The sequence below is a fragment of the Polyodon spathula genome, chromosome 13, assembly GCF_017654505.1.
Source record: "Polyodon spathula isolate WHYD16114869_AA chromosome 13, ASM1765450v1, whole genome shotgun sequence".
Lineage (NCBI taxonomy): Eukaryota > Metazoa > Chordata > Actinopteri > Acipenseriformes > Polyodontidae > Polyodon > Polyodon spathula.
Genome location: NC_054546.1, coordinates 28,238,273 through 28,265,335, shown reverse-complemented (window position 1 = coordinate 28,265,335; position 27,063 = coordinate 28,238,273). Strand labels below are relative to the sequence as shown.

At 41.7% G+C, this 27,063-nt stretch overlaps 1 protein-coding gene and 1 long non-coding RNA gene across 10 annotated transcripts in view; one reads left to right on the top strand and one right to left on the bottom strand.

The window, feature by feature from the left end:
- The first annotated feature begins 34 nt into the window (after positions 1 to 34).
- Positions 35 to 3,209, top strand: LOC121325339. The gene is made up of 4 exons (XR_005951326.1): positions 35 to 312; positions 1,204 to 1,349; positions 1,442 to 1,529; positions 1,852 to 3,209. It is a non-coding gene; the product is annotated as an uncharacterized LOC121325339 (long non-coding RNA).
- Positions 3,210 to 16,548: 13,339 nt separating this feature from the next.
- Positions 16,549 to 27,063, bottom strand: part of LOC121325762 (non-homologous end joining factor IFFO1-like) — a 34,911-nt gene continuing 24,396 nt past the window's right edge. For 4 of the 9 annotated variants that reach the window (XM_041268711.1, XM_041268713.1, XM_041268718.1 and 1 more), the window contains 4 exons: positions 21,688 to 21,829; positions 20,461 to 20,553; positions 19,895 to 20,025; positions 16,549 to 19,529 (listed from right to left, as the gene is read on the bottom strand). In XM_041268711.1, coding sequence (XP_041124645.1) covers positions 19,430 to 19,529; positions 19,895 to 20,025; positions 20,461 to 20,553; positions 21,688 to 21,829 — 466 coding nt within the window. In that variant the 3' untranslated portion in view covers positions 16,549 to 19,429. The remainder of the gene's footprint in view (positions 19,530 to 19,894; positions 20,026 to 20,460; positions 20,554 to 21,687; positions 21,830 to 27,063) is intronic. The other 5 variants (XM_041268715.1, XM_041268716.1, XM_041268720.1 and 2 more) reach the window with 3 other exon arrangements.

Sequence of the window (27,063 nt, the reverse complement as noted above, 5' to 3'; positions counted from 1 at the left end):
AGCCCTTCCCACAATCCTCCACGAGAGAGAGAGAGAGAGAGAGAGGGAAGGAAGGAAGGAAGGAAGGATAAAACTTTAAGTCATGCCGGCCGCTGCGATATTTTATATCATTGAACCAAATGCCTGTACAGTACAGATACACTGCGGCTCCAACAAAGGAGCAGCTGAATGAGAAACCAAAGGAGCAAAACTTTTTTTTTTTTTTTGTTCAATACAGTACATACACAAAATAGATAATTAGGCGTGTACGGTTCTGGCTTTAGGCACCATCGAAGTTGCACCTCCACCCCCCTGAAGCAAGAGATTCAAATGGTGATTATTATTATTATTATTTTTTTTTTTACAATCGGTCCTGTATTATAATACAGCAAACTCACTGCGTACAAGGTTCCTGTAAAAGAAAAACCTGTTGTGTCACGTGACTGCAGTGCCTTGTCTCTGCTCGTTTGAAAAGAAAAAAAACAAAAAACAGTATACAGTAACAGTAGGAGCACAGAGTCTGAAAGTCTGTAAGTTAAATAAATAATGCTGGGGAGGGTTACATGTTGTTTTGGTAAACGTATTAAGAAACTTGCACAGAATAGCCTATATAAAAAAGGTTAATTATTACTGCCGATATTTATTTCCCCGAGCAGGGCCGGTTAGCTCGCTGGCCGAGTTCTACAGTTTAAATACAACGAGCGACGAGAGGACGCCATTGATGTACTATCGGGAAATAAAAATAATAAAAAAAGACAAACAACAATAGCATCTAATTCAATCTGTGCGTTCTTTGTTTCTCCTTTCCTTTTTGTAACTGGTATTTTGATAAAGTAAATGGCTAGGTCTAGGAGTAAGCTAAATTGAACAGACATCATAAATAACCAAGGAAGACAACAGCATTTGTCAATGGGCTACTTAATCCTATTTGCAGTACTGTACAATATCGTGTGCAGTGTATTACAGCTTTTCATTTAAAAACATTATTTACATTTATTTTGTAGTTTTATATATTGACATGCAGCACACAGTAGGTTTTGAAATATAAAGAAGTACTTTATATTAAATCATACAGTATATTTGTTTTGTGATTTAAACTTTTTGCATTAGTTCTAGCTATCTAAATTAACATTAACTAGTCCTCTGATTCTCTCTCTCTCTCTCTCTCTCTCTCTCTCTCTCTCTCTCTCTCTCTCTCTCTCTCTCTCTCTCTCTCTCTCTCAGAATTCAGGAGGATCACAACAATCCGGCTAGAATCAACTTTCATGGAGAAACTGGACTACTACATGCCAAGACTGTTGTCTTTATTCAAGAGGAAAGGAGGTGCTGCAGGGGTGAAATTGGAGGGGATCCAGGAAATTCCGTATGGGGTATGCGCTCATGACATCACAGTACAGTCAATTATATTTTCTGCCATTTTTGCAGCTTGTAGTAAATAAAATGTAATTCCCTCTTGTGACAGAGCAACACTGTTGAGAAGAGAAACCATGATCCTTGGCCTCATCATATACCTCGGTGAGAACGTGGAGGACCCTTTCAAAGAATGCCAGGTAAAAAAATTCTCTCTCCCTCCTCTTTCTCCCTTCCTCTTCTCTAGTTTACCCTCCTACTATTCTCTCCCTCTCCCTCTTCTCTATTTCCCTCTCTTCTCTCCTGTCCTGTTCTCCCTACTACTTTCTTCCTCCTTGTTCTCTACCCTCTCCCTCACCCCCTCTTTTTCCCTCCCCATTCATTCTACCTCCTATCTGCCCCCCCTTTCTAGCTTCCTCTTCTCCCTCCCTACGCTGTCTCCTCTCTCGCTGAATATCATCACATTTTAATTTTGATTACATCCTTGGCTATGTAAATCTAGTTTATGGTCTAACTTCTCAGGATGCAGAGGATGCCAACATTCAAGAGGACCTCACACAAGATCTTCATGGTCAACAAATGTGCCACCGATGACGACAATCCAGTGGATGTGGGGATAGCCATTGAAGGAGCCGATGCCCTATCTGGTATTTCTAGTGTAGCACAGGCATGCGCTTTCTTGATGGGCCGTATCTACGCCTTAAACCTAAGCTACCCCAAAAAACTGAAATATACCTTTGATGTATTCCAGAAAGTCTTGGAACTGAATGTAGAGAAAACCACCTCCAAGGTCCAGCCACTTAGGAGAAATTTACTCGCCTAAATGGCAAGCATAAAACCCAAAGGTGGAGCTTTTGTGTTTGGATGATAGATCCTTTGTCAGAATCTAAACTGTTAAATGCTTAAAGTTAACTACCACTTGAACTTCTGAGTTTACTTGAATGAACAGCTGTTTGTTTAATTTGTAACACGGGAATCTGCTATTGTTTCTGCCAGAGAAAACGGATTTCAACATGTTAAATGCTCACAGATTGACTTTTTTCTCTTTGCCTGTTTTGAGGAAACAAAACCTAATTATGTTTGTGTCCATTTTCAAATGTTACAGTAGACAAACTGTTTCTTTAAAGGGATAGTTCACTTTTTACACCTTATAGTCAGATGGTTCCTTACCCTGAAAGTGGTCAGTGGGCCTGGAGAAACTGTAATCCAGGGTTTATAGTTGTTTAAATAGCAACTACTAACTTCAGCTAACTTTAACCTGGCTAACAACAACAAAAACCATGGAAGTGATGGGGGCAATTAGACAGAGTTCAAAATTGCATAGTCAAATCAACTCGAATGAACCTTCTTACTTGGTTGGTAGTTACTTTGAGGTGATTTGGCCACACATATTGAACTTTGTTTAATTCACTCCCATTGTTTTTGTTAGTCGTGGCTAAAGCTGAAGTTAGTAGTGGCTTAAAAAACTCCGAACAATGGATTACAGTTTTTCCAAGCACATGGACTACTTTCAGAGTAAAGAACTATCAGACTATAAGGTGTAAAAAGTGAACTATCCCTTTAACTACACTGCTGGGCAGCTCTCACTGCAGGATTTCAACCTTGTACGCCATTTTACATTTCTCAGGGAAAGAAGTGTAGTGAAGTGGTTTGGATTGTTGAAAGGAATCAGTTCTGTGTCTTTTGCAATAGAAACATGTTAAATTCTTGAAGTTAACTTTTTTTATGTGAACTTTAAAATGTACATATGTGCAACTTATGGTTGATTTCAGAGATCATGCAGAGGAAAAATGGCTTAACATTAATATTTGAACTTGAAGTTTTGTATTTGAAATGTTCACATTTCTGAAATAAGTCAAATAAAGTGAAGTTTGAATGTTTTTCTGGTGTTTGTTACTTTTATGCATATTCTTAAGTATGTTGTTGCCTCACAAAATAGATTAATATTTACAAAAGAAAATTGAGTTAACTATTAGCATCAGTTTTTTGAGTAGGATGTACATAAAAAGTCATATTAGGAACTTAAATAAAATACTTTTAATGGACCTGGTTACCATAAGTAACTAATCAGAAAATTTAAGTAGATCAAACTTACAAGTACAGTTCTGGACTAGGAAATTTAAGTAAATCAAACATTCAATAGTGAGTCTGGAACTGATACAATGAAGTTGATTATAGTAAAAGCTAAGTGTAGCATACATAAAACTCAGTCTTGTTGGTAATACTTAAAAAGCTGATGCAAATAGTTGCCTCAATTTTTTTAAGTAGAGCAGGTACAATATTTTTTACAGTGCAAGAAACAGAGCTTGAGAAAGTGATCATTGGTATTGCCTTAGTATGAAAGCATTACATTGCTTATTAAACCTATTTTAATGTCCCATTCTGCTGCTCATAATAATAATAATAATAAAAATAGTAATAATATTTTGGGGTGAAATTGCTTGAGTCCATTCAAACGTGTTAGCTCTTATCAAGGCTTGCTAGTTTGTTTACTGTGGCAGTATTGTTATACCCACCCGACAGCCGGTAGAATCAAGATCGTTGTCGTTTGAAAATGTCCTCGATATTTTGATGTATTAAAACTAGGACGTGTTTCACAGCCCCTAGATTATGGTAACATTACAGACAGCCCCAGATCCGTGAGATTATGGTAACATTGTCAGACAGGGTAAGCCCCAGATCCGTGCTCGATCAGAGTCTAATCGAATCACTTAGCTTCACTTAACAGAAATACTATTCTGCAATCAAAAATGTTTTCAGAAGTATTACAAAGAAAAACAATAAAAAAATACGGACAATTGTTTATATATTATTATATATATATATATATATATATATATATATATATATATATATATATATATATACACACACAGTGGCTTGCAAAAGTATTCAGACCCCTGACCAATTCTCTCATATTACTGAATTACAAATGGTACATTGAAATTTCGTTCTGTTTGATATTTTATTTTTAAACACTGAAACTCAAAATCAATTATTGTAAGGTGACATTGGTTTTATGTTGGGAAATATTTTTAAGAAAAATAAAAAAACTGAAATATCTTGCTTGCATAAGTATTCAACCCCTGTGCTGTGGAAGTTCCCAGTTTGCACTGATGAAAGATATTGCCCTAACGAGGACACAGTTACCTTACCAGTGGCCTCCACCTGTGAACCATTGAAGTTGCTGTCACATTTTCTGGATAAAAACCCCACTGTTGAAGGATCATTGGTAAGGCTGTGAATCTGAAGGAAAATGAAGACCAAAGAGCATTCTACAGAAGTTAGAGATAAAGTAATACAAATGCATAGATTAGGGAAAGGGTACAAAATAATATCCAAGTGTTTGGATATCCCAGTGAGCACAGTTGGATCAATAATCAGGAAGTGGAAGCTGCATCACACCACCCAGGCACTGCCAAGAAAAGGCCGTCCCTCAAAACTCAACACTCAAACAAGAAGGAGACTTGTGAGAGAAGCCACAGAGAGGCCAACAATCACTTTGAAGGAGCTACAGAGTTCAATGGCTGGGAGTGGAGTAATGGTGCACCAGTCAACCATATCAAGTCAAGTCATATCACTGGCCTGTATGGGAGGGTGGCAAGAAAGAAGCTGTTACTCAAAAAGTACCATCTGAAAGCACGTCTGGAGTTTGCCAGAAAGCATGAGAGTGACCCAGCTGCGATGTGGGAAAAGGTTTTGTGGTCAGATGAGACCAAGATAGAGCATTTTGGCCAAAACTCAAAGCGCTATGTGTGGCGCAAACCTAACACTTCCCATGCCTCAAGACACACCATCCCTACAGTCAAGTATGGTGGTGGCATCATCATGCTGTGGGGATGCTTCTCATCAGCAGGGACTGGGTGTCTTGTTACAATTGAAGGAAGAATGGATGGAGCAAAATACAGGAAAATACTGCAAGAGAATCTGTTTCAGTCTGCTAAAAAACTGAAGCTTGGGAGGAAATTTACCTTTCAGCAGGACAATGATCCCAAGCACAAGGCCAAAGCAACATTGGAGTGGCTCAAGTACAAAAAGGTAAATGTCCTACAGTGGCCCAGTCAAAGTCTTGATCTCACTCCCATTGAGAATCTGTGGCACTATTTGAAAATTGCAATCCACAAGCGTCGTCCAACCAACCTGAACACCCTGGAGCAAATCTGCCAAGAAGAATGGACCAAAATCACTCCGACACTGTGTGCAAAGCTGGTAAATACTTACTCCAAAAGACTTAAAGTTGTTATTGCAGCGAAAGGTGGCTCTACCAAATATTAATGTGTGGGGGTTGAATACTTATGCAAGCAAGATATTTCAGTTTTTTATTTTTCTTAAAAATATTTTCCAACATAAAACCAATGTCACCTTACAATAATTGATTTTGAGGTTAAGTGTTTTAAAATAAAATATCAAACAGAACGAAATTTCAGTGAACCATTTGTAATTCAGTAATATGAGAGAATTGGTCAGGGGTCTGAATACTTTTGCAAGGCACTGTATATATATATATATATATATATATATATATATATATATATATATATATATATATATATATATATATATATATATATATCATTAATTAACAGAGCCTTATTAGACAGAAACCTGACATTAAATAAACCTAGGTATAAATTGATCAAATCAAGAGCATGTGATTGAGCAGGGGTAATAGAAATTTGAGGAAGGTTACTGTAGCACACGCCTTTGTGTTTACTCAGCGGGTAGCGGGAATGACAGGACACTCCTGAATTTGACATGCCTTTTCAGATTCCCTTCCCTCCCCAGCTCCTAGTTTAAAATGATGTTTGGAGATGGCGTTCTTAAACTTATCTCAACTGTACAGCCAACATTCCAGGAATTGGTATAGAGAATACGAAAGTAAATTCTTAATGTTATATTATTGTAATGCCTTATCTGTCTTTCTGTCTGAATGCAAAATGTGCCTGCCTGCCTGCCTGCCTGCCTGTCAGTCTGAATGTAAAATGTGCCTGCCTGTCAGTCTGTCAGTCTAGATGTAAAATGTGCCTGCCTGCTTGTCAGTCTGTCTAAATACAGAGTGTCCATGGAGCGATGTTATCACATTAAACGGGCTAAGTTATATTGTTGAGGGTGAATGGAAGTACTTCGTAGGTCTACATCTACAGAAAAAAATGCATTATTATTATTATTATTATTATTAGTAGTAGTAGTATTAAAAATAAAAAATACTGCTTTTGCCAGCACACGCACACACATAAAGAAGCACATGGATGCCGTCACTGAATAAAAAAAAAAAAAAAAAAATTATATTTCAAATATATTACAATTTTATGTTAAGTTTTTAATAAATACTGTTTACACTGTCACATGTTACAAGAATATATTTTATTTAATAAAACACAAATGATAAAACTTGATATACAGAAATCAGTAGGCTATACTGTATTTTAGTTAATACAGTGCTTATAGGAAGTATTCACCCCCCTTGGACCTTTTCACAGTTTGTTGTGTTACAACCTGAAATCTTGATGCGTTTAAATGGGATTTTTTTTTCCTTTCCTTTGAAAAAACAAATCATTTAAAAATAAAAAACCTGAATATAGATAAATATTCACCCCCTTTGCTGTGACACTCCTAAATAAGCTCAGGTGCTACCAAGTGCCTTCAGAATTCACACAATAAGATAAATGGAGTCCATCTGTGTGCAGTAAAAGTGGTTCACATGATTTCAGATTAAATACACCTGTCTCTGTAAGGTCCCACAGTTGGGTAGTGCATTCAAAGCAAAGATACTACCATGAAGATCAAGGACCTTTCAAAACAACTCTAGGAAAAAGTCGGGGAAAGGCACAGATCAGGGGAGGGGTATAAAAAGATGTCAAAGGCATTGAATATCCTTGGAGCACAGTCAAGTCAATCATTAAAAAATGCAAGGTATACGGCACCACCCAGTATCTGCTTAGAGCAGGCCGCAAACTGAGCAGCCAGGTAAGAAGGGCATTGGTCAGAGAAGCCACCAAGAGACCAGTGACAACTCAACAGCGTACCATGGCTGAGATGGAAGAAACTGTCCATGTGTCAACAAAAGCTGAGATACTCCACAAATCTGGCCTGTATGGAAGACTGGCAAGAAGGAAGCCATTTCTGAAAAAGCCCATGTAAAATCCCACTTGGAATTTGGAAAAAGGCATGTGGGAGACTCTGAAAAGATGTGGTAAAAGATTCTGTGGTCTGATGAAACAAAAATGGAACTATCTGGCCTAAATGCAAATTCCCTACTGTGAAGCATGGTGGTGGCAGCATTATGCTATGGAGATGCTTTTCATCTGCTTGTCAGAGTAGAGGGCAAAATGGATGGAGCTAAATACAGGCAAATCCTTGAGGAAAACCTGCTTTAGTCTGCAAAAGACCTAAGACTGGGACGGAGATTCATCTTTCAGCAGGACTATGACCACAAGCACACAGCCAAAGCGATACTGGAGTGGCTTAAAAACAAGAAAGTGAATGTCCTAGAGTGGCCCAGTTAAAGTCCTGACTTAAATCTGATTGAGAATCTGTGGCAAGACTTGAAGATTCTGTCCACCAACGATCTCCATCCAACTTGACAGAGCTTGAACAATTTTGCCAAGAAGAATGGATGAATATTGCACGATCCAGATGTGCAAACCTTATAATTGTAATTGCTGCCAAAGATGGTTCTACCAAGTATTGATTCAGGGGGGTGAATACTTATCTAACCAAGACATTTCAGTTTTTTTTTTTTTCCATTAAATGTTGTTTCACAATAGAAATTCTCTTGCCTCTTCAAAGTGTTGAGTAGGCTGTGTAAATCAAAAGGAAAAAAAAAAAAAAAAACGTCCAAGAGGGTGAATACTTACTGTAGGCACTGTTTATCTGCACAGTCAACCACTATCTGCCTCCTCACTAATATAAACTAATAGAAGTGAATCTTTCCAGTCGACCCCCTTTCCCTGTCTCTTATGGTACAATGTCTGGGTCTGTTAAATGTATAGATATTAAACGATATGGGGAGTAAGACATTCAATGCCAGACGACTAGAAGTCTTTCTTAATGTCTTCAGCGTGATACAGACAGACTCGCTGATATCGTTTTTATTCTGATTTTTACTTTTTGTTTACAGTCATGGCATGTGACACGCCCCACCGATCTGCGCTGCGTGTGGAACACATCAGAAAACACATCTCTGTTTCAAGAGCCTGCAGCAGAGGCCCGCGTTCAAATCTACGCTGAGCCCCGAGTTTGACGTGGCTATCGGGGTGTTTATAATCATCACAGGTAGGACCTGATTTCAAAAATATTACATGGGGATGTGTGGCAAAGTGGCTAGTGGAGGGGAACAGGTATAGCGGTGATGCGATGCAGGAGTGACAGGCAGACAACAGTTTCCAGTGAAAAGGTGCTTTTATTTATAATCCAGGTCTAGTGACCGTTAAATAATAAATCCCCGGCTATACACAACAATGTGTAAAGCACGGGGATAGCAATAATAGGGCACAGTCCCGAACAAAACGAACACACGGTCACCAGTCCTGGGTGAGTGCAGACGTGCTTGTGGTGGGTGAAGACACTGTATTTTGTGACGGTTCCGTGCAGTGGTGATCCGGATTGTGCTGACCCTGGTCGACAGCTCCGGATAGGTGAGTTAACTGTCTGGTGGTGCAAAACGCAGACAATTACAAAACAAACACAACACGTAATTCCTCTTTACAACGAGAGCTCCTCTCTCGATCCTTCTCTCTCCAAGCGTTAACCCAAACGAAGGAGAAAACCAGCGTTACCCTGGCCCCTATATGTAATCCCGCATGATATCGAGATAAACGGTTGCAGCTGCCTTATTACTTGCAGCTGCCTCTCGTTTACCTCTCAAATCAATACGGTCTTACATCAGAGTCGCGCTTCCCTCCAGGCTGACCCACTTCCCTGACCCGGAAACGAACTGTCAGGCCAGCCCTTCCAGATACTTCTCCTCTCGTTCTTTAGCGCCCTCACAGGTTGGGAGGAAGATTCATCACCAGAACTCATCTTTCTGTCACAGGATGCTATGGATTTTTTTATTAGTATTTTGATAATGGGATGTTTAGCTATCTGAACACTATAAACAAACAGGACATTTAACAAGGCTTTTATGTGATATAATAGAAAGCACAGAAGATTAAACCAGAAATATTCTTTTAAACATCTGAGGCTAACCCCTACCACGCCACCCATCTGCCTTATAAAACTTTACCACAGTAATTTTGCGGTTTCACCCCATGCTTTTCCTCAGGTAATGCACTTACCGTTTACCACGGTTATTTCTGTTAATTAATATGTTTTACCAGACCTCTTTGTGCTTTACAATGCTACCCTATGCTTTACCATACCTCTCTGTGCTTTGCAATGCTTCCCTATGCTTTACCATACCTCTCTGTGCTTTGCAATGCTTCCCTGTGCTTTACCATACCTCTCTGTGCTTTGCAATGCTTCCCTATGCTTTACCATACCTCTCTGTGCTTTGCAATGCTTCCCTGTGCTTTACCATACCTCTCTGTGCTTTTCAATGCTTCCCTGTGCTGTATTACACTCTGCAATGTTTTTACTGTAGGTTTTTAATGTTTGTCTGCATTGTTCCTAGTTCTCTTACTGTGGGTTTTTACCATTAAATAAAAATGCTTCCTGGTTTGGAAAAATAATGTCAACCTTTTAGTGTATTGCAAACTAGCTGTAGAATGCTTTTAGAAACACACACATAGTGTTGAGAGATTAATGAAACTAAGTAATGTGACCAAAAGGGTGGTAAATGTGCATTAAGTCCAGCGGCTAATGGCTTTCCCTTGGCGATTTGGCCACAGTGAGTTTTAGATCATAACAGACCATGTCGGCTGATTGGTGGATCACCCCTTTAATATCTCTGCCTGCCCGCTTCAGGCTTTTCAAACAGAGCGGCATCAATACAACACAGCTAAAACACACACACACACACACATACATATCTATGTCAGAACTAATCAGGCAGCATGTTGAGTAGCTGCTGTAGGTCAGTACATGGTTTATATTAATGTTGTATAGACACCATGTTGGGTAGCTGCTGTAGTTCAATACAGGGTTTATATTAGTGTTATACCCAGCACTGTCCTGCTTACTCCTGGGGTATGGTGTGGTGGTGATCACTCTCTCCTCTCCTCTCTCAGGTTCTGTCTCTGCTGGGGAATGGTGTGGTGGTGATCACTCTCCCCTCTCCTCTCTGAGGTTCTGTCTCTGCTAGGGAATGGTGTGGTGGTGGTCACTCTCTCCTCTCCTCTCTCAGGTTTGCTCTCTCTCTATTGGGGAAATGTGTGGTGGTGATCATTCTCTTCTCTCCTGTCAAGTTCTGTCTCTCCTGGGGAATGGTGTGGTGGTGATCACTCTCTCCTCTCCTCTCTCAGGTTTTGTCTCTGCTGGGGAATGGTGTGGTGGTGATCACTCTCTCCTCTCCTCTCTCAGGTTCACTCTCTCTGCTGGGAATTGGTGTGGTGGTGATCACTCTCTCCTCTCCTCTCTCAGGTTCTGTCTCTCTCTGCTGGGAATTGGTGTGGTGGTGATCACTCTCTCCTCTCCTCTCTCAGGTTCACTTTCTCTCCTGGGGAATGTGTGGTGGTGATCACATTCTCTGGGCCCTCAAGGTGGTTAATTACATGGTGATAGACATGGGAGATGCCCCAGTCATTCCAACAAAGAGGGGTGAGCCGCCGTCCTGAGAGTCAGAGAGGGGTGAGCCGCCTTCCCAAGAGCCAGAGAGGGGTGAGCCGCCTTCCCGAGAGCCAGAGAGGGGTGAGCCGCCTTCCCGAGAGCCAGGGAGGGGTGAGACGCCTTCCCGAGAACCAGAGAGGGGTGAGACGCCTTCCCGAGAGCCAGAGAGGGGTGAGCCGCCTTCCCGAGAGCCAGGGAGGGGTGAAACGCCTTCCCGAGAGCCCAGAGGGGAGGAGCCGCCGCTCTCAGAGCCCAGAAAGGAGGAGCTATGGCCCAAGTGAATCAAGTGAATGGTTGTGCTTGCTATTTTTTGGGGGTTGCTGTTTTTGGTTTTGTGTTTTTGTGTTTTTGTGAATCTTCTGGTCCAGTGAAGGCATCACCTAGCCTGGAACCCTTAATTTTGTAAGTTTTGCTTTTTGTTTTTGTTTTTGTGTTTAAATCCCTTTGTCTTGGCCCTTGTGCCCTTTTATTTTTGTGTTTATAATTAAAGTATATATTTTTTTGAACTGCAGTCTGTCTCTGGGCCTCTACCCACTCGCCAGCCTGTCAAACCCTCAATCCTGCATACAGCTCTACCTCTGTACCCCCATACCCTAACCCTGCAATCCTCCTCAGGGAGACACTTGGGGACCTCTGCACTCCCCTGACTGTATGAATCACACCACACAGTCGTGTTTTTACCAGGGGAGACCCTCAGGGACAAGTGGTTTTCAACATTTTCCTCTCAAGTTCCAGTGTTCCCAGAAGTGAATAGCAGGTGTTCCCAGTCTCTGTTCAGGTCCCTCTCAGCCGATTGTTCAGCCAATCAGAACTTCAAGATCATAAGTCTTGCGCTTATAAAAAAAAGTGTTGGAGACGAGTGTATTATAATGTGTTCCCTTGGTGGTCTGAGGTAAAGAGATACACCCAGACAGCATTAATCACATAATTAATCTCCATGCCTCCCCTCCCTTTCCTCTCTCAGGTGGAAGATTCACTCCTCCACTCTGGACTGCCTCTGTGTCATCCTGATCATGGGGTTCTGTTTTGGAGCCCCCCCATGCCCACCATCATTTTATGTTACGTCAAAATCATCTGGGAGGTGCGTGCTTCGTCCAGATCCCTCGCTGAGATCTCGGCCAGCGGCGTGACAGCCAGTGACAAAGAGATGAGGCTCACCAAGGTATCTGTACAACTACACAGCAATACACAACTGTACACAACTACACACAGCAATACACATGCCAGTGACAAGGAGAAGAGGAGGCGTCACGGAGGGGATCCCGCAGCCTCTACTACTCCTCTTCCAGAGAGAGAGATGGGGTTTCTAAGCTTTACCTTCTCTGTGTTTGTTTGCAGACAGAGACAAGGATGAAACCTGCCAGATGGAGAACCGAGCACAGCCCTCCACCGGTCACCGCACTTGATCCTGTGACACAGGCCACTCTGTCTGTCTTTTGGGCTTAAAGCTTGCCTGCTTATTGGGGGGAGGGTCATGTGAATTGGAATTTTTCTATGTAAATGGTATGTCATATTTAAAATCGTTGACAAGGAACACATTCTCCCCTCCTCCAGATATCCTCTGCAGGTCCGTTTGCTGCAGACATGGTTGTGCTTTGTGCTCTTTGCTGTCTGTTCTGTGTGCTCTGTTGTCTGCTCTCTGCTCTGCTCTGTGCTTTCTGCTCTGTGCTCTGTGCTCTGCTGTCTGCTGTCTGCTCTCTGCTCTCTGCTCTCTGCTCTGCTCTCTGCTCAATGCTCTGCTCTGTGCTCTCTGCTCTGCTCTGTGCTTTGTACTCTCTGCTCTGTCCTCTGTGCTCTGTTCTGCTCTGTTCTCTGTGCTTTCTGTTCTGTGCTCTATGCTTTGTGCTCTCTGCTCTCTGCTCTGTGCTCTCTGCTCTGCGTTTTGTGCGCTCTGCTCTGTGCTCACTGCTCTGTGCTCTCTCTTCTCTGTGCTTTGTGCTCGATGCTGTGCTCTGTGTGCTCTGCTCTGTGCTCTGCTCTGTGCTCTCTTCTCGGTGCCTGTGCTTTGTGCTCTCTGTTCTCTGCTCTGTCCTCTCTACTCTGTGCTCTCTGTTCTCTGTTCTCTGTGCTTTGTGCTCTGTGCTCTCTGCTATGTGCTTTGTGCTCACTGGTCTCTGCTCTGCTCTCTGTTCTGTGCTCTGTGCTTTGTGCTCTGTGCTCTGTGCTCTGTGCTCTGCTCTGCTCTCTGCTCTCTGCTCTCTGCTCTCTGCTGTCTGCTTTCTGGTTGTGTTTCTGGGTTATTGTGTTGCTGGTGCTGTCTTTATTTGTGTGTTCAGTTTCTGAGGTGCTGCCCTGTGTCTCTGTGTAGAGCCCAGTCTACACCACCAGACCCTTCGCAGCAATACCGCGCTGTGCTCAGTCCCACTGACAATATTCATTCAGCAACTTGAGTTATTCGCTATTATTATCTATACCTGCATTCATTATCTAAGAGTAACACTTTTAGCATTGCAGATTTGAATATAGGATTGCACACTAAATAAGACTCCTATTGCATAGCAGTTTCATCTATTCCTGGTTTTACTATGAGCTTGATTAGCCACAGTAAGGTAACACGCTCAGGTGTGTCTTGTTAAACTTGTAATAAAACCAGGAATGGATCAAACTGCTATGCACTGGGAGTCTTATTTCCATCCCTGTGTAAGTGTATGTGTATGTGTTTGTCTTGTTAGTGCTGAAAAGGTTCAGTATTTTAGCATGATTACATTTTTTTTTTTTTCACTATTGCTGTATTGTGTATAAATGCAAACATTAGTGCCAAGCCTGAAAACACCACCATTGGCAGCTGTGTGTTGTATTCGAACACGTTTTCTAAAGGACCCCATGCTTTCCCCAGTCCATTTACCATAGTGTAGGCCGGTTTGCTGTGGTTATTAATATGCTTTACCAGACCTCTTTGTGCTTTACAATGCTTCCCTATGCTTTACTGTACCTCTCTATGCTTTACAATGCTTCCCTATGCTTTACTGTACCTCTCTATGCTTTACAATGCTTCCCTATGCTTTACTGTACCTCTCTATGCTTTACAATGCTTCCCTATGCTTCACCATACCTCTGATTTTTGCAATGCTTCCCTATGCTTTACCATACCTCTGATTTTTGCAATGCTTCCCTATGCTTTACCATACCTTTGATTTTTGCAATGCTTCCCTATGCTTTACCATATCTCGCCGTGCTTTACAATGCCTGCTTGTGCTTTAACATACCTCTCTGTACTTTACAATGCTTCCCTATGCTTTACAATGCCTATCTGTGCTTTACAATGCTTCCCTATGCTTTACCATACCTCTCTGTGCTTTACAATGCTTCTCTATGCTCGACCATACATGTTTGTGCTTTACAATGCTTCCCTATGCTTTACCATACCTCTGCCCTTTACAATGCTTCCATTGTGCTTTATTACACTGTGTTTCTATAAGGATGCCAAAATAGTGAATTACTTAAACATATTAGTATTAATAGATGCATTCTTCAATCTGTTGAACGTTGCTGTATAATATGTACTGTGAGTGCTCTGAGTGCTCTGAGTGTGGCTCTGCAGGACTGGCTGGCTGGGTCCCGGTGCAGTGCTGTAGGAGGGAGGTGCACACAGGAGCAGCACAGGGTCTCAATGAGGCAGCGGGACAGGAGCAGCAGTGTTTCAATGAGGGAGCAGGACAGGAGCAGCAGTGTTTCAATGAGAGAGCAGGACAGGGGCAGCAGTGTTTCAATGAGAGCGGGACAGGAACAGAAGTGTTTCAGTGAGGGAGCAGGACAGGTGCAGCACAATGTTTCAATGAGAGAGCAGGACAGGAGAAGCAGTGTTTCAATGACAGAGCAGGACAGGAACAGCACAGTGTTTTAATGAGAGAGCAGGACAGGAGCAGCACAGTGTTTCAATGAGGGAGCAGGACAGGAGCAGCAATGCTAGGGGTGCAATGATAGGGCAGGTCTCGATACCATGAGCTTCACAACACATGAGACAGTCCTGATGGGCTGTAATGATTCAGAATAAGATCAAATGAGCATTTAATAAAGGACTATTTTGTTAAAAAGGTAAATGAGACAGGGAGACTATGTATTCATACAACTTATAAAAACATGTCTCTCCATTCAAGAACCCTAACTCTAACCCTTATAAAACACACATCTCTCCATTCAAAAGCTCTAACCCTAGCCCTATCATTATAAAACACAGGTCTCTCCATTCAAGAATGCTAACCCTAACCCTTATAAAACACATGTCTCTCCATTCAAGAACCCTAACCCTTATAAAACACACATCTCTCCATTCAAAAACCCTAACCCTAACCCTATCATTATAAAACACAGGTCTCTCCATTCAAGAATCCTAACCCTTATAAAACACACGTCTCTCCATTCAAGAATGCTAACCCTAACCCTTATAAAACACAAGTCTCTCCATTCAAGAACCATAACCCTAACCCTTATAAAAAACATGTCTCTCCATTCAAGAACCCTAACCCTTATAAAACACAAGTCTCTCCATTCAAAAACTCTAACCCTAACCCATATAAAACACACGTCTCTCCATTCAATAACCCTAACCCTTATAAAACATAAGTCTCTCCATTTAAAAACTCTAACCCTAACCCGTATAAAACACACGTCTCTCCATTCAAGAACCCTAACCCTAACACAGCTTTCATTGGTTGCTGACACTGTTTCAGGTGGGGGCAGATAAAACAAACTCTTCTCTCTCATCTTTATATGGAAAATGTAAACCGTTGTCCCTCAGAGGAGGATGCCCCCCCCCCCCATATAAAGCAATGGAAAAAATGCCAAGGAAACATCTATTTATTATGTGTCCAAAACTACTTCAAAAGTCTTATTTTCAGCTATTTTCAATAATTCATGCCAGTGAAAGTCCCCTCTCTCCTGCCCCTGCTGGGCACTGACAGCCCTGTCCTGATATTACAGCTGCACTGCTATAAGTTATTTTGTTCTTGTTGTGTATTTCTTTGTGTAGAATAAATTAGTTTAGCAAGGAAGAGTGGACAATGTCCTTCATGATGTTTAGAACCTCACAGCTTCGATCTGATCAGCCCACACACACCCTGCTCAGACACAGCTGGGTTTCATGAAAGCATTGTACAGCACTGCAGGGGAACAGCCCTGGACTGCATTGTAACACTTCTACTTGTAAACCTGAAACTAATGGGTTCTGCAGACCTAACAGGCTCGACTAGTGCAAACTGCCATCCTGTCTGACTCCATTTCAGACTAAGATGGTGTCAGTTTCTTTTCCTCTGCTCTAGGGCTGATCTTCAGATAACTTCAGACTCCCTCTTGTGGTCAGAGTTATTAATCGTCTACTTGCAAGTTAGGATGTCCGGACAAAAAATTTTAACCACAGCTTGTCAATATGGTGTACACCGTGGGACTAATTCACCTGCCATAGCACTGTCAATAGGGTGTACACCGTGGGACTGATTCACCTGCCATAGCACTGTCAATAGGGTGTACAGTAAAATAATGTAGACCAATAAGAAGTAAGACAACTAGATTTTAAAGCATGGGTTAGGACTTTAATAACCCTGATACATAGTGCTGTGTGAGGGTTTGAACGTACATACGCATGCTTTACATAACTGTTACCTGTACATATAATCAGAACAATAAGCTCCAGTGCTCTAGTTACAGGCATGTGGACATTCAACCCTTTTCATGAGATCCTGTACTTTACATCCCCTGCATGTTCCTAATATTTCACTTCTTATGTGTCTAATATAAGATCATTACTCAGCCGGTGAACCGACTTAACCTTTCCGTTTCAACCACTGCACCTGCTTGTGATAAGGTGCCTAAAAGCTGAATTCCTGAAGCGAGACGGTTTGTGGTACAGCAGTGGCTCCAGCAATGATTCACACACTTCCACTAAGTTTCAGTAGCCACACTTTTATTATATATTGTACAGTGGCACCAGCATTTCCCCTTAAGTTGCAATAGCCATAATTTTATATATCATAGTTTATAGTCTGACACATTTGCAATTTGTACAGATATTTTTTATTTATTTTTTGCACACACACACACACACACAGTGTTGTATTTTTACTGCAATTCGAAGCTACACATATTTCAACTTGTGTTTGTGGCGAAGGCATTCATTATCTCTAGCTTTGCACGTTTGAATATACACTCAGGCAGCAATCCATCTGCTATGTAAACCTTCACCTGTGAAACTGGATCTAATCCCCCTGTCTGTAACACAAGTGACAGGCCCAGCTCTGGATCCAAAATGGGCCTCAGTTTCCAAACCAGACTTCTCACATGTTTACAGAGCAGCGAAGTCTATGAAACTGCAGTCCGTTGTCTGCCATTTTGGCTCCAAGTCTGTATTGTTAACACAGGCCAGGTCTGAATAGAAGCCAAAATGGCACCAGTTTCCTAAGCTCATTTACTATTTACTCATGGCTAAGGCATTCACAATATTTAGCTTTGCACATTTAAATATTACATAACACTAGCAAAACCTATATTCTAAGAGTTCTAGCCTCTTATTGTCACTAAAATGTAGCCTTGGTCAGCACTTCTATAAGGAGAGCAAGTGATAATGTTGCTAGTGCTATTGGGAGAAGAGAATGGGTTTTAATATTGCTTAGCATTTCTTTAAAAGTGGGCAATATTATTGTTAATAAAGCTAATAAGAGCTAAGAGAATGGGTTTTAAAGATGGCTAGTGCTCCTTTAAAGGTGAGAGCAGTGATAATGTTGCTAATAGTGCTAATAAGAGGCAAGAAAGACCTTGGCACTCCTTTAGGTTCATTGTCTCTGATTGCATATCATATAAATCCCATGTATTATAAAACATATTGTATAGTAGCAGGACTTTACAGCTACAGCCCTGCACAGGCTTTTTAAACCAGATTTACACGTCAACAAGTACCTACCTGTACCCGTGGCTATGCCATGTTCAAGCTACACACAGTCTGACATTTCTAGTAATCACTTTATCAGCTACAAACATGATTTCCGATAATCACATTACAGACACTTTATCACAAGGACGGAAATAAGACTCCTGTTGCACAGCGGTGTCACCCATTCCAGGTTATAATACAAGCTTGATCAGCCAGTGTGCATGTAACAAGCTCAATAGGAATGGAACGCACTGCTACGCAGTGGGAGTCTTATTTCCAGCCTATCATCTGCAGCTTCAAAATATTTCATTTCTTACCTGCTTATACATGTCTGTCATGTATGATTTCATACTGATGTTTCTACTGCATCATTATTCAATAGGCTTACCAACTACTGCAGCAAAGCATACTGCTTTTGAGGTGTGGGAAAGCACATCAGAGTTGCACAATGCAGTGTTACTCCTGAGAGGTTTCTTTACACAGTAGAAGCTGTCGTATCCGATCCTGTAAGATCCCTTTATTAACCGATGGACCTCTGGCTTGTGACCAGCTGAATGGTGCAGATGGAAACTAATCAATGCATGTTTCATTATGGGTCAAAAACAGTACATTCAGCTCCTAGCAGGACACAATGGATTGAGTTGCAGATAGAATGAGAAAGCACGTAAGAACTGGTTTTGGAATTCTGTTTTGGGAAAGGACTGTACTACAGTGCTTTGTTTCGCAGTCACTTGGACAGATGCTCTTTGTGCAGTATACATGCAGCACCGCACTGTGATGTTTATAGACACACTGTTGTGCCTGACATTGCAGTTTATTAACATCAGAGCATTATGCATTAACAATGTAGCGTAACGACTCCCTCCGAGATGCAAGATTTTCACATTTGAACCAATTGAATTGGATGAGACTGCTTCTGCTGTACTGTGATAACATTGTGCAAAATCATAGATTTAATTAAGCTATTACATAATGAAAGACTCAAAGAACTTTGAAAGAATATTCTGATATGACAAACCCCTGTACATTAGCCCACATACCATGTTATAACTGACAGCCCATATAAAAACTATGCAAGGGGTGTGAAACTGCAGCCCTGTGTCGGCCATGTCGGCTCCACATGCCCTATGGTTTATAGACGATGCAGAGTCAACTTTGGAACCAAAATGGTGCCAGTTTTGTGTTTACTTGCAAGTATTAGTAAATATTTACACATTATTACAGCTCCTGTCGAACTCTTAATCTTTCCCGCTCTCTCCCTTTCCTCCATTTTCTCTCCTACTCCTTTTTTCCATTTAATATCTATACTTTCTTCTCCAGCTTTTTACTCTCACCTCTCTCTCATCTCTTGTTCATCCTCCCCCACTCTCATATACTCACACTCCCCGTCTCCTGCTCTCTCTTTCTCTCCCCTTCTAACCTGCTCCTCCCTGCTATTTCCTCTGTCACGCTCTCTCATCCCTCTCTTCACTTCACTGTTAGGGGAGGGAGATTGTTTCTCTCTCCTCTCCCTCATTCCCCCTCTCTTTCCTATCTCTTCTCTTCATTTTCAAAGGGTGTTCTTCTCTCCTTCTCTGAATCCTCGCTCTCCTCGCTCGCCCCTGGGTCTGTGAATGGAGTAGGAGACTTCCTGTGATTGGGGAGGGTGGGGGGTGGGGGGTGGAAGAGGGTTACACAAACAGATGTATGACAGATATGGCCATCATTTGGTGTGGTCAGCAGGATCTCTATTAATGTTTTAATGTGCAGATACAGACACACTCCCCTCTCTCCCCTCACCTGCCCCTGGACTGTGTGCTCAGTGTCTCCCCTCACCTGCCCCTGGATTGTGTGCTCAGTGTCTCCCCTCACCTGCCCCTGGACTGTGTGCTCAGTGTCTCCCCTCACCTGCCCCTGGACTGTGTGCTCAGTGTCTCCCCTCACCTGCCCCTGGATTGTGTGCTCAGTGTCTCCCCTCACCTGTCTCCGGACTGTGTGCTCAGTGTCTCCCCTCACCTGTCTCCGGACTGTGTGATGAGTCTCCTGCAGGTCTCCATCTGCACGTCCAGCCCCCTCTTCATGCTGCACATCTCCATGTACTCGTGCAGGTGCCGGTTCATGTCGTTCTTCGCAGTGGCGAGTTCCAGCTGAGAGATACAAGCAGAATAATGGGTTTGTGCAGCTCTAACTGAAGTCATCCAGGAAGCATCTACAAGGAATGCCTGAATGAGGTTTTGTTTTTGGCGATACCTTTCTTAAAGGTATTAACTGACAACATGATGCAGATCAATACTGCCGTAACTGTGTGGGTGTGTGTGAGTGTGTCTCTGTGTGTGACCCAGCACTGACCAGGTTGGTTAAGGGTGTGTGTGTGTGTGTGTGTGTGTGTGTGTGTGTGTGTGTGTGTGTGCGCATGCGCGTGTGTGTGTGTGTGTGTGTGACCCAGCATTGACCAGGCTGGTATGTTTGCGTTTACCAAATTAATCAAAGCCGTCACCCATCTTGGCTCAAACCCAGATGACCCTCCTGCCACCTCACCTCACAACCTGCCCCCTGCTGGCCGAAGGCTGCACTGCACTTACCTCAATCTGTCCGATGGTTTCCTGGTACTCGAGCTCCCGAGACTTGAACATGGACTCCGTGTCTCGAATCACTTTCTCAAGGTTCTCCTCCTGCTGGAGAGAAGGCACGGAATACAATAAATACACAGTCATTTTCAAATCAGGGTTGAACAAAATACATATCATATATGTTTACTTTTTTCAATTATCTGTAATCTGTATCTGTATATATATGTGTGTATAAGTATGTGTATGTGTGTGTGTGTGTGTGTGTGTGTGTGTGTGTGCGTGTGTTTCTGTGTACAGTTGACTCTGCATAATTCCATGGGCTCAGGACGGTGTGAGGTCATGCACATATAACCGGAGTGAGGGAATACAATGAGGTACAATGACAAAAGGCCTATATGTCATGTATATATGACTCGTTTTTATCAAACTCATAACTTTATTTTCCCCATATATTTTATCACAAGTAACTTAAAATAATGAACAAGTTCAGAAATATTATACGTTATAATTGCCATTGCTGAAACACTCAACGTTCGTTTATTTTTATTTTTTTTAAACACTCGAACGCTGTTTGCATTCTGCAATTATCCAAATTAAAATGCAATGTGCAACAGACTTCGGGGCTGTGCAGCTTCATGCAGTTAAGTGAATTATACATTCAGCCGATATGCATTTAACTGTATCATACAATCATAGAAAACAATTTATGCAATTATCCAATATGAAAATAAGTGGAGTCGACTGTGTGTATGCATTTAACTGTATCATACAATCATAGAAAACAATGCACTAAAAACGGGAAAAGCTGCACGCTATGCAATTACGCGATTTATGTAGTTATCTAATATGCAAATAAGTGGAGTCGACTCTGTGTGTGTGTGTGTCTATATATATATATATATATATATATATATATATATATATATATATATATATATATGATGGTGAAACTATATCCTACTTTGATATAGGTGAAACTATATCCTATGTTGGCCATTCTGGCTCTGCTTGCTCCATTGATTAGAGCAGGAATAATGGTTCCACAGCATAGCCACAATGGCAGCAGTTTCCTAGCCCATGTAAAAGGCTGCCAGCTCGTCAGTAATGTGTGTGAATTTCCTGTATGAGGCGCTGTCCCCACCCCCCCACATCCTCTTCCTGTGAGTGTGCATGTTTGTGTGACACACTCTCTCCCTATGTGAAAGGCATTATATAAACCCCTCCCCTCTCCTCTCTCACCTCTCCTATCCTCCCTCTCACCTCTCCCTGCGCTTCGACGGCTGCCATGGCGTAGCCGGAGAAATCCTCCCAGAGCAGCAGTGTCTCCTCAGTCTCCTCCCAGGTGAGGCTGTCGCAGTCATCCTCAAAATCACACTCCCTCCTGAAACAGGACCAGAGGAATATAAAACACAGGTTGTACAATACAATACAATGCAATGCAATGTCTAACCTGATTACAGGAACACACTCATAACAGTGCTCTGAGAATCAAGTCTAACCTGATTAGAGGAACACACTCACAACAGTGCTCTGAGAATCAAGTCTAACCTGATTACAGAAACACACTCACAACAGTGCTCTGAGAATCAAGTCTAACCTGATTACAGGAACACACTCACAACAGTGCTCTGAGAATCAAGTCTAACCTGATTAGAGGAACACACTCACAACAGTGCTCTGAGAATCAAGTCTAACCTGATTACAGGAACACACTCACAACAGTGCTCTGAGAATCAAGTCTAACCTGATTACAGGAACACACTCACAACGGTGCTCAGAGAATCAAGTCTAACCTGATTACAGGAACACACTCACAACGGTGCTCTCAGAATCAAGTCTAACCCAATTACAGGAACACACTCACAACAGTGCTCTAGGAATCATGTCTAACCTCCAAGTACAGCTGGTACACAGGAGTGAAACATTACCCAGGAAGCTCAGAGTATCACATTCTCTCATCCACTAGGGGGCAGACAGATTGTTGGGGGGGGGGGGGGGCTGTTAATGGTTACACTCCAGTGTACGAGCTAGGGTTCAGACATGAGTCTGAGAGCTCTAATGGAACCACAACGATCTGAAACTATAATCTCTGAACTTAAAAATTTCTTGCAGCAACACAACATGTAAATAAAGCAAGGCGTCCAGCTCATTAAAACACTGCTCTTTCAGTCACTGCTATTTTCCCTCTCATGAGGGAAACCCGTCTTTTTATAATGAACTCGGGCCCATCTGCATTTCATTTATCAATATTGTATTTTATTTTGGGTGATACACTAATGAACAGATCCTGTTTCACAACCTCGCAGAGCTCTGACCCAATTATTGTGGTTATGTGGAGTGCTACTATATATTTAAATAGCAGTGATATTACACAAGCCAAGTTGCTCTCTCTCTCTCTCTCTCATGGAAGATTATGGGTTTATGAGGGGTTGGATAGAGTAAGAAGTGAGTTTTGTGCGAGTGGAACTTTTAGAATTCTATCTTATTTATCTATTTACTTATTTATTCATTTGTCATTTTTATTCATTTATTTATTTACGTGTCTATGGCTCATTGAATAGAGCTGCTGTGAGCTCTAGTTTTTGGGGGAGCAGGTCGTTGACCCGCAGGCATGGTGTTAATTGCATATCTGACAATTTAGTAAAAGTACAGGAATGTATATTGGCAGTTGGAGGAAAAATTGGTTTTAATAATATTAAATTGGCTTCACAAATGAATAAAGCTATTGTAGTGTTCTTAAATAGTGAGCGATTAGTGAACCAAGTTGTTGAAGAATGGCTGACAATAAAAGAAAAAATCATAGTGTTTCACTGCTGGCGTCTCCTGTTACAAAGGTTATTCTTTCAAATGTACTGCCTTTCATCAAAGACAAGACATTAATTACAGAATTCGAAAGGTACGAAAAGTTAATGACTCCGATCAAACCAATTTTACTCGGATGTAAAAACCCTGATGATGATCCTGGCTGTTGGAACATTTTATTTAGATATATTTTTGGTCTTAGAATGAAATAAAACAGGTTTTCTTAGGAAATTACAGTTGATTTTATGAGTGTTATAAAAACTGGCTACTTCAAAGATAAACTGGATTGAACCAGATACTTTGAAGGTAGGGTTAGGACAAATGGGCAATTAACCAAGTGAGAAGAGATTTGTGTCTTTCTGATTGGTTTAAGGAAAAATCATGCTGTCATTGAGAGACTGCATTTAAACTGAAAATACTGAAATGTTCTTTGTATTGCTCTTATCCGTGCTTGGAAAGAGGAAACCTGCAAATTGCTGTCACCATGTGACCTATAATATGTCTGGATGTAACTTTGCAACTCAGAACTTTTATCTTCAATAAACTATACTTATCTGGATTTTAAAAGAAGCAGCTTGCGACTTCTCTTTTCCTTTTTTTTCCTTTTACGTCTTAAATTCAGCACTGATTCTTCTATGAAGTGGCTTGGAATTTTAGTATTGATGGCTCTAACTATATCATGTTTGCAAGTGCTGAATCAATGAAATGTTTCCAATGTGGAAAACAAGGAAAGAGGTGAAAATGAGGAGGCTACCGGAGCCTCGGAAACCTCGGAAACAGCACTGGGAGCGCAGTTGCCAGTACAGCCAGAGAGCGCGAGACCTGAGCCGCATCCTGTCTGAAAAAAGAAATGAACAATCAGCCAAGCACATCTATTGCTGATGGTGAAAATTCAGAATTTAAAGCTGTTTCTAGAAAAAAAAAAGAAAAAAATAAAGAATCCAGATGCGGTGGTTGAAGGACAGGACTCTGAAATGGTCTCTGGGGAGAGCAGCTCTGGGTCTCAACCCAGTGCAGTGAAGCGATCAAGCTCCAGAGCTAGGGATCACAGCAATGCTGTGGCAGCCCACACTCTGGAGATGGAGGGGAACTGTGGGACCAGGCCTCTCCCTGGGCCAGTATGTGTCCACCGGTCAGAGGAGAGGGCTGGTGTCAATGCTGGGGTTGCCCCTGGTAATGAGATAGACCTAAGCCTAGTGGATCCTCTGCCGGATACAGTAGCCATGACTGAAAAAGAAATTTCTGAAGAGGAATAATTGATGCCAGCAGAATGGAACGGAGGGCTGTCGGATATATCTTCAATATAGATGAGGTTTTAACAGGTTCACAAAGTTGGAACAAAATTTACAATGTTGATAAAACAGTGTCTTTTCTTGATGAAACAAAAGAGGCTAGGGGTATTGAATTGCCAAACTACTTTTCAAATAATCAGTTATTTAGTCATTCTGCTAAAATAGCAATGAGAAGAGTCATGTTAGTAGAACTTGATCAAAAGGAAAGATATAGGCTAAAGAAAATAATTGTATCGGAGAAAAAAGATACAAAATAAAAATAAAAACTTTTTCAATACGGAGAAAATTTAAGTAGCAACTCTTAATATAAACGGTGGTAGGAGTTTTAATAAGACAGCTCAGCTTTTTGATTTTATTTTTTTAAAGCGTGCAAATGTTGTGTTTTTGCAAGAGACGCTCACTGACTGTGAATGAGAGCGAGTGGCTGAGTGAATGGAAAGGGGGCAGGATTTTTAGTCACGGCTCAAATGTCATTGCTGGGGTAGCAGTATTATTTGCACCAGGATTGGACATAACAATTGTATCAGTCAGTGAAGTTGTTACAGGGCATCTTTTAAAAATTGAAACACATTTTATGGGCTTAGATCGTATCTTTATTAATGTATATTCACCAAACGAAGACAGAGAAGAGTTTCTGTTTTTTAATAAACTAAATCAAGTAGTACCTCAATCTAGTCAAAATCATATGATTTTAGTGGGAGGTGATTTTAACTGCACTGATGATTTCACACTAGATAGGAATCATGGAGAACCACATGCCTAGTCCTCCAAAGAACTGTTCAGTAATTTAAAGCTTAATGATCTGGTTGACGTCTAGAGGAATATTAGCCCCAGCCTCAAACAATATACATGATAAAAATGAATGTTGATCGGATATCAAAAGCAAGATTAGACAGTTTATACTGATCAAAGAAACACCTTAATCAGATTGTAGAAAGTGACATTGTTCCCACCATCTCAGACCAGCACAGTGTTGTTCACTGTCTGTTTACCCACTGCTGCCCATTCATCATCCTTTTGGCATTTTAATATTAAATTATTGGAAGACTCGATTTAAAAAAAAAAAAATGTATTTAAAGTTTAAAGAGGCTGTAGAGGGGGAGGTTTGACAGTTTGAGACAGTGGTGGGACATTGACAAAGTCCAAATAAAAATATTTTGCCAGCAGTGTACAAATAATTCAATCAGATTATTAAATCAGACAGTTGGCGAGCTGGAGAGAGAGAGATTGTAATTTTTAATTTTTTTTATTTAGTAGTCGCCAAATGATTTTACCCCAATTTGAAATATACAATTTTATTTTTTAGGCTCAGCTAATACCCCCTCGCTGACTTGGGAGTGGTGAAGATGAACACAAGTTGCCCTCCGAAGCGTGTGCCGTCAGCCGACCACTTCTTTTCACTCTGCAGGCCAATCATGCAGCCAACCCAGAGCTACAGCATCAGAGGACAAAGCACGTCTGGGCAGTTTACACGCAAGCCCACAGGCGTCAAGCCAGTTTACAAGTACGTCTACCCAGTGTGGGAGAAGTACACAGCCAAGAGAAAATCAATAAAGATACTGTATCCTCCTATAGTCAACTTTTTATGGCAGAGCCTTGTGATGAAGTGCAGACGGCCCCCCTACTCGAAGTTCTGCCCAAGCTGCCCCTGGTAGGACAATGCCCCCTTGAGGCTCCTCTGACACTGCAAGAGCTGACAGGGGCTGTGAGCCAGCTGTCAACAGGGAAGGTTCCTGGGATTGATGGGCTGCAATGGGAGTTTTATAAAGAAACGTGGCCAGTGATTGGAAGGGATTTGTACAGGATACAAGCATTTAAGGAAAGCTTAAGAGGAGGAGTTGTCCCTGAGTTACTGCAGAGCTGTGGTGACTCTGTTACCAAAGAAAGGGGACTTAAAAGAACTGAAGAATTGGTGCCCTGTTGCCCTTCTCTGCTCTGATTAGAAAATCTTATCAAAAGTGTTACCTAACAGGATGAGGGAATGCAATGGAATGGCAATACACAGAGATAAGTCTTATTGCATCCCAGCAAGAATGATTTTTAACAATATATTTTAATTCGAGACATTTTATCTACTTTATTGTCTGAGCCTTCCCTTCCCTGTACAGAGGGGGATTCGGCAGGGCTGTTCACTGTACGGATGCTGTATGCCCTCTATATTGTTCCAGAGCAAGCTGACTGGTCTGAAAGTCCCCTTGGTGCTGAGTGCCCCTCCAGTCCGGCTGTCTGCTTATTCACTTCTCAGTCTGATGTGCTAGCACTGGCGGACAGCCTGAAAGTCTTCCAGAGAGCTTCCACTACGAAGGTGAACTGGGGTAAGTACAGCACTTTCCTGTCTGGAGACTAGAATGGAACCAGTCCCCCTTCACTTCATGCCTGCCTGCTGTTTTATAACTACCTCCGGGAAATGGGGGCCAGGGATTTATCAATGTTCACGGTCTCGTAGATGCTTTCCGGCTGCAGGCAGCTCAATGGCTGCTGTTTTCTTAGCAGTTCAGCTGGAGTCACACTGCCTTCTCTT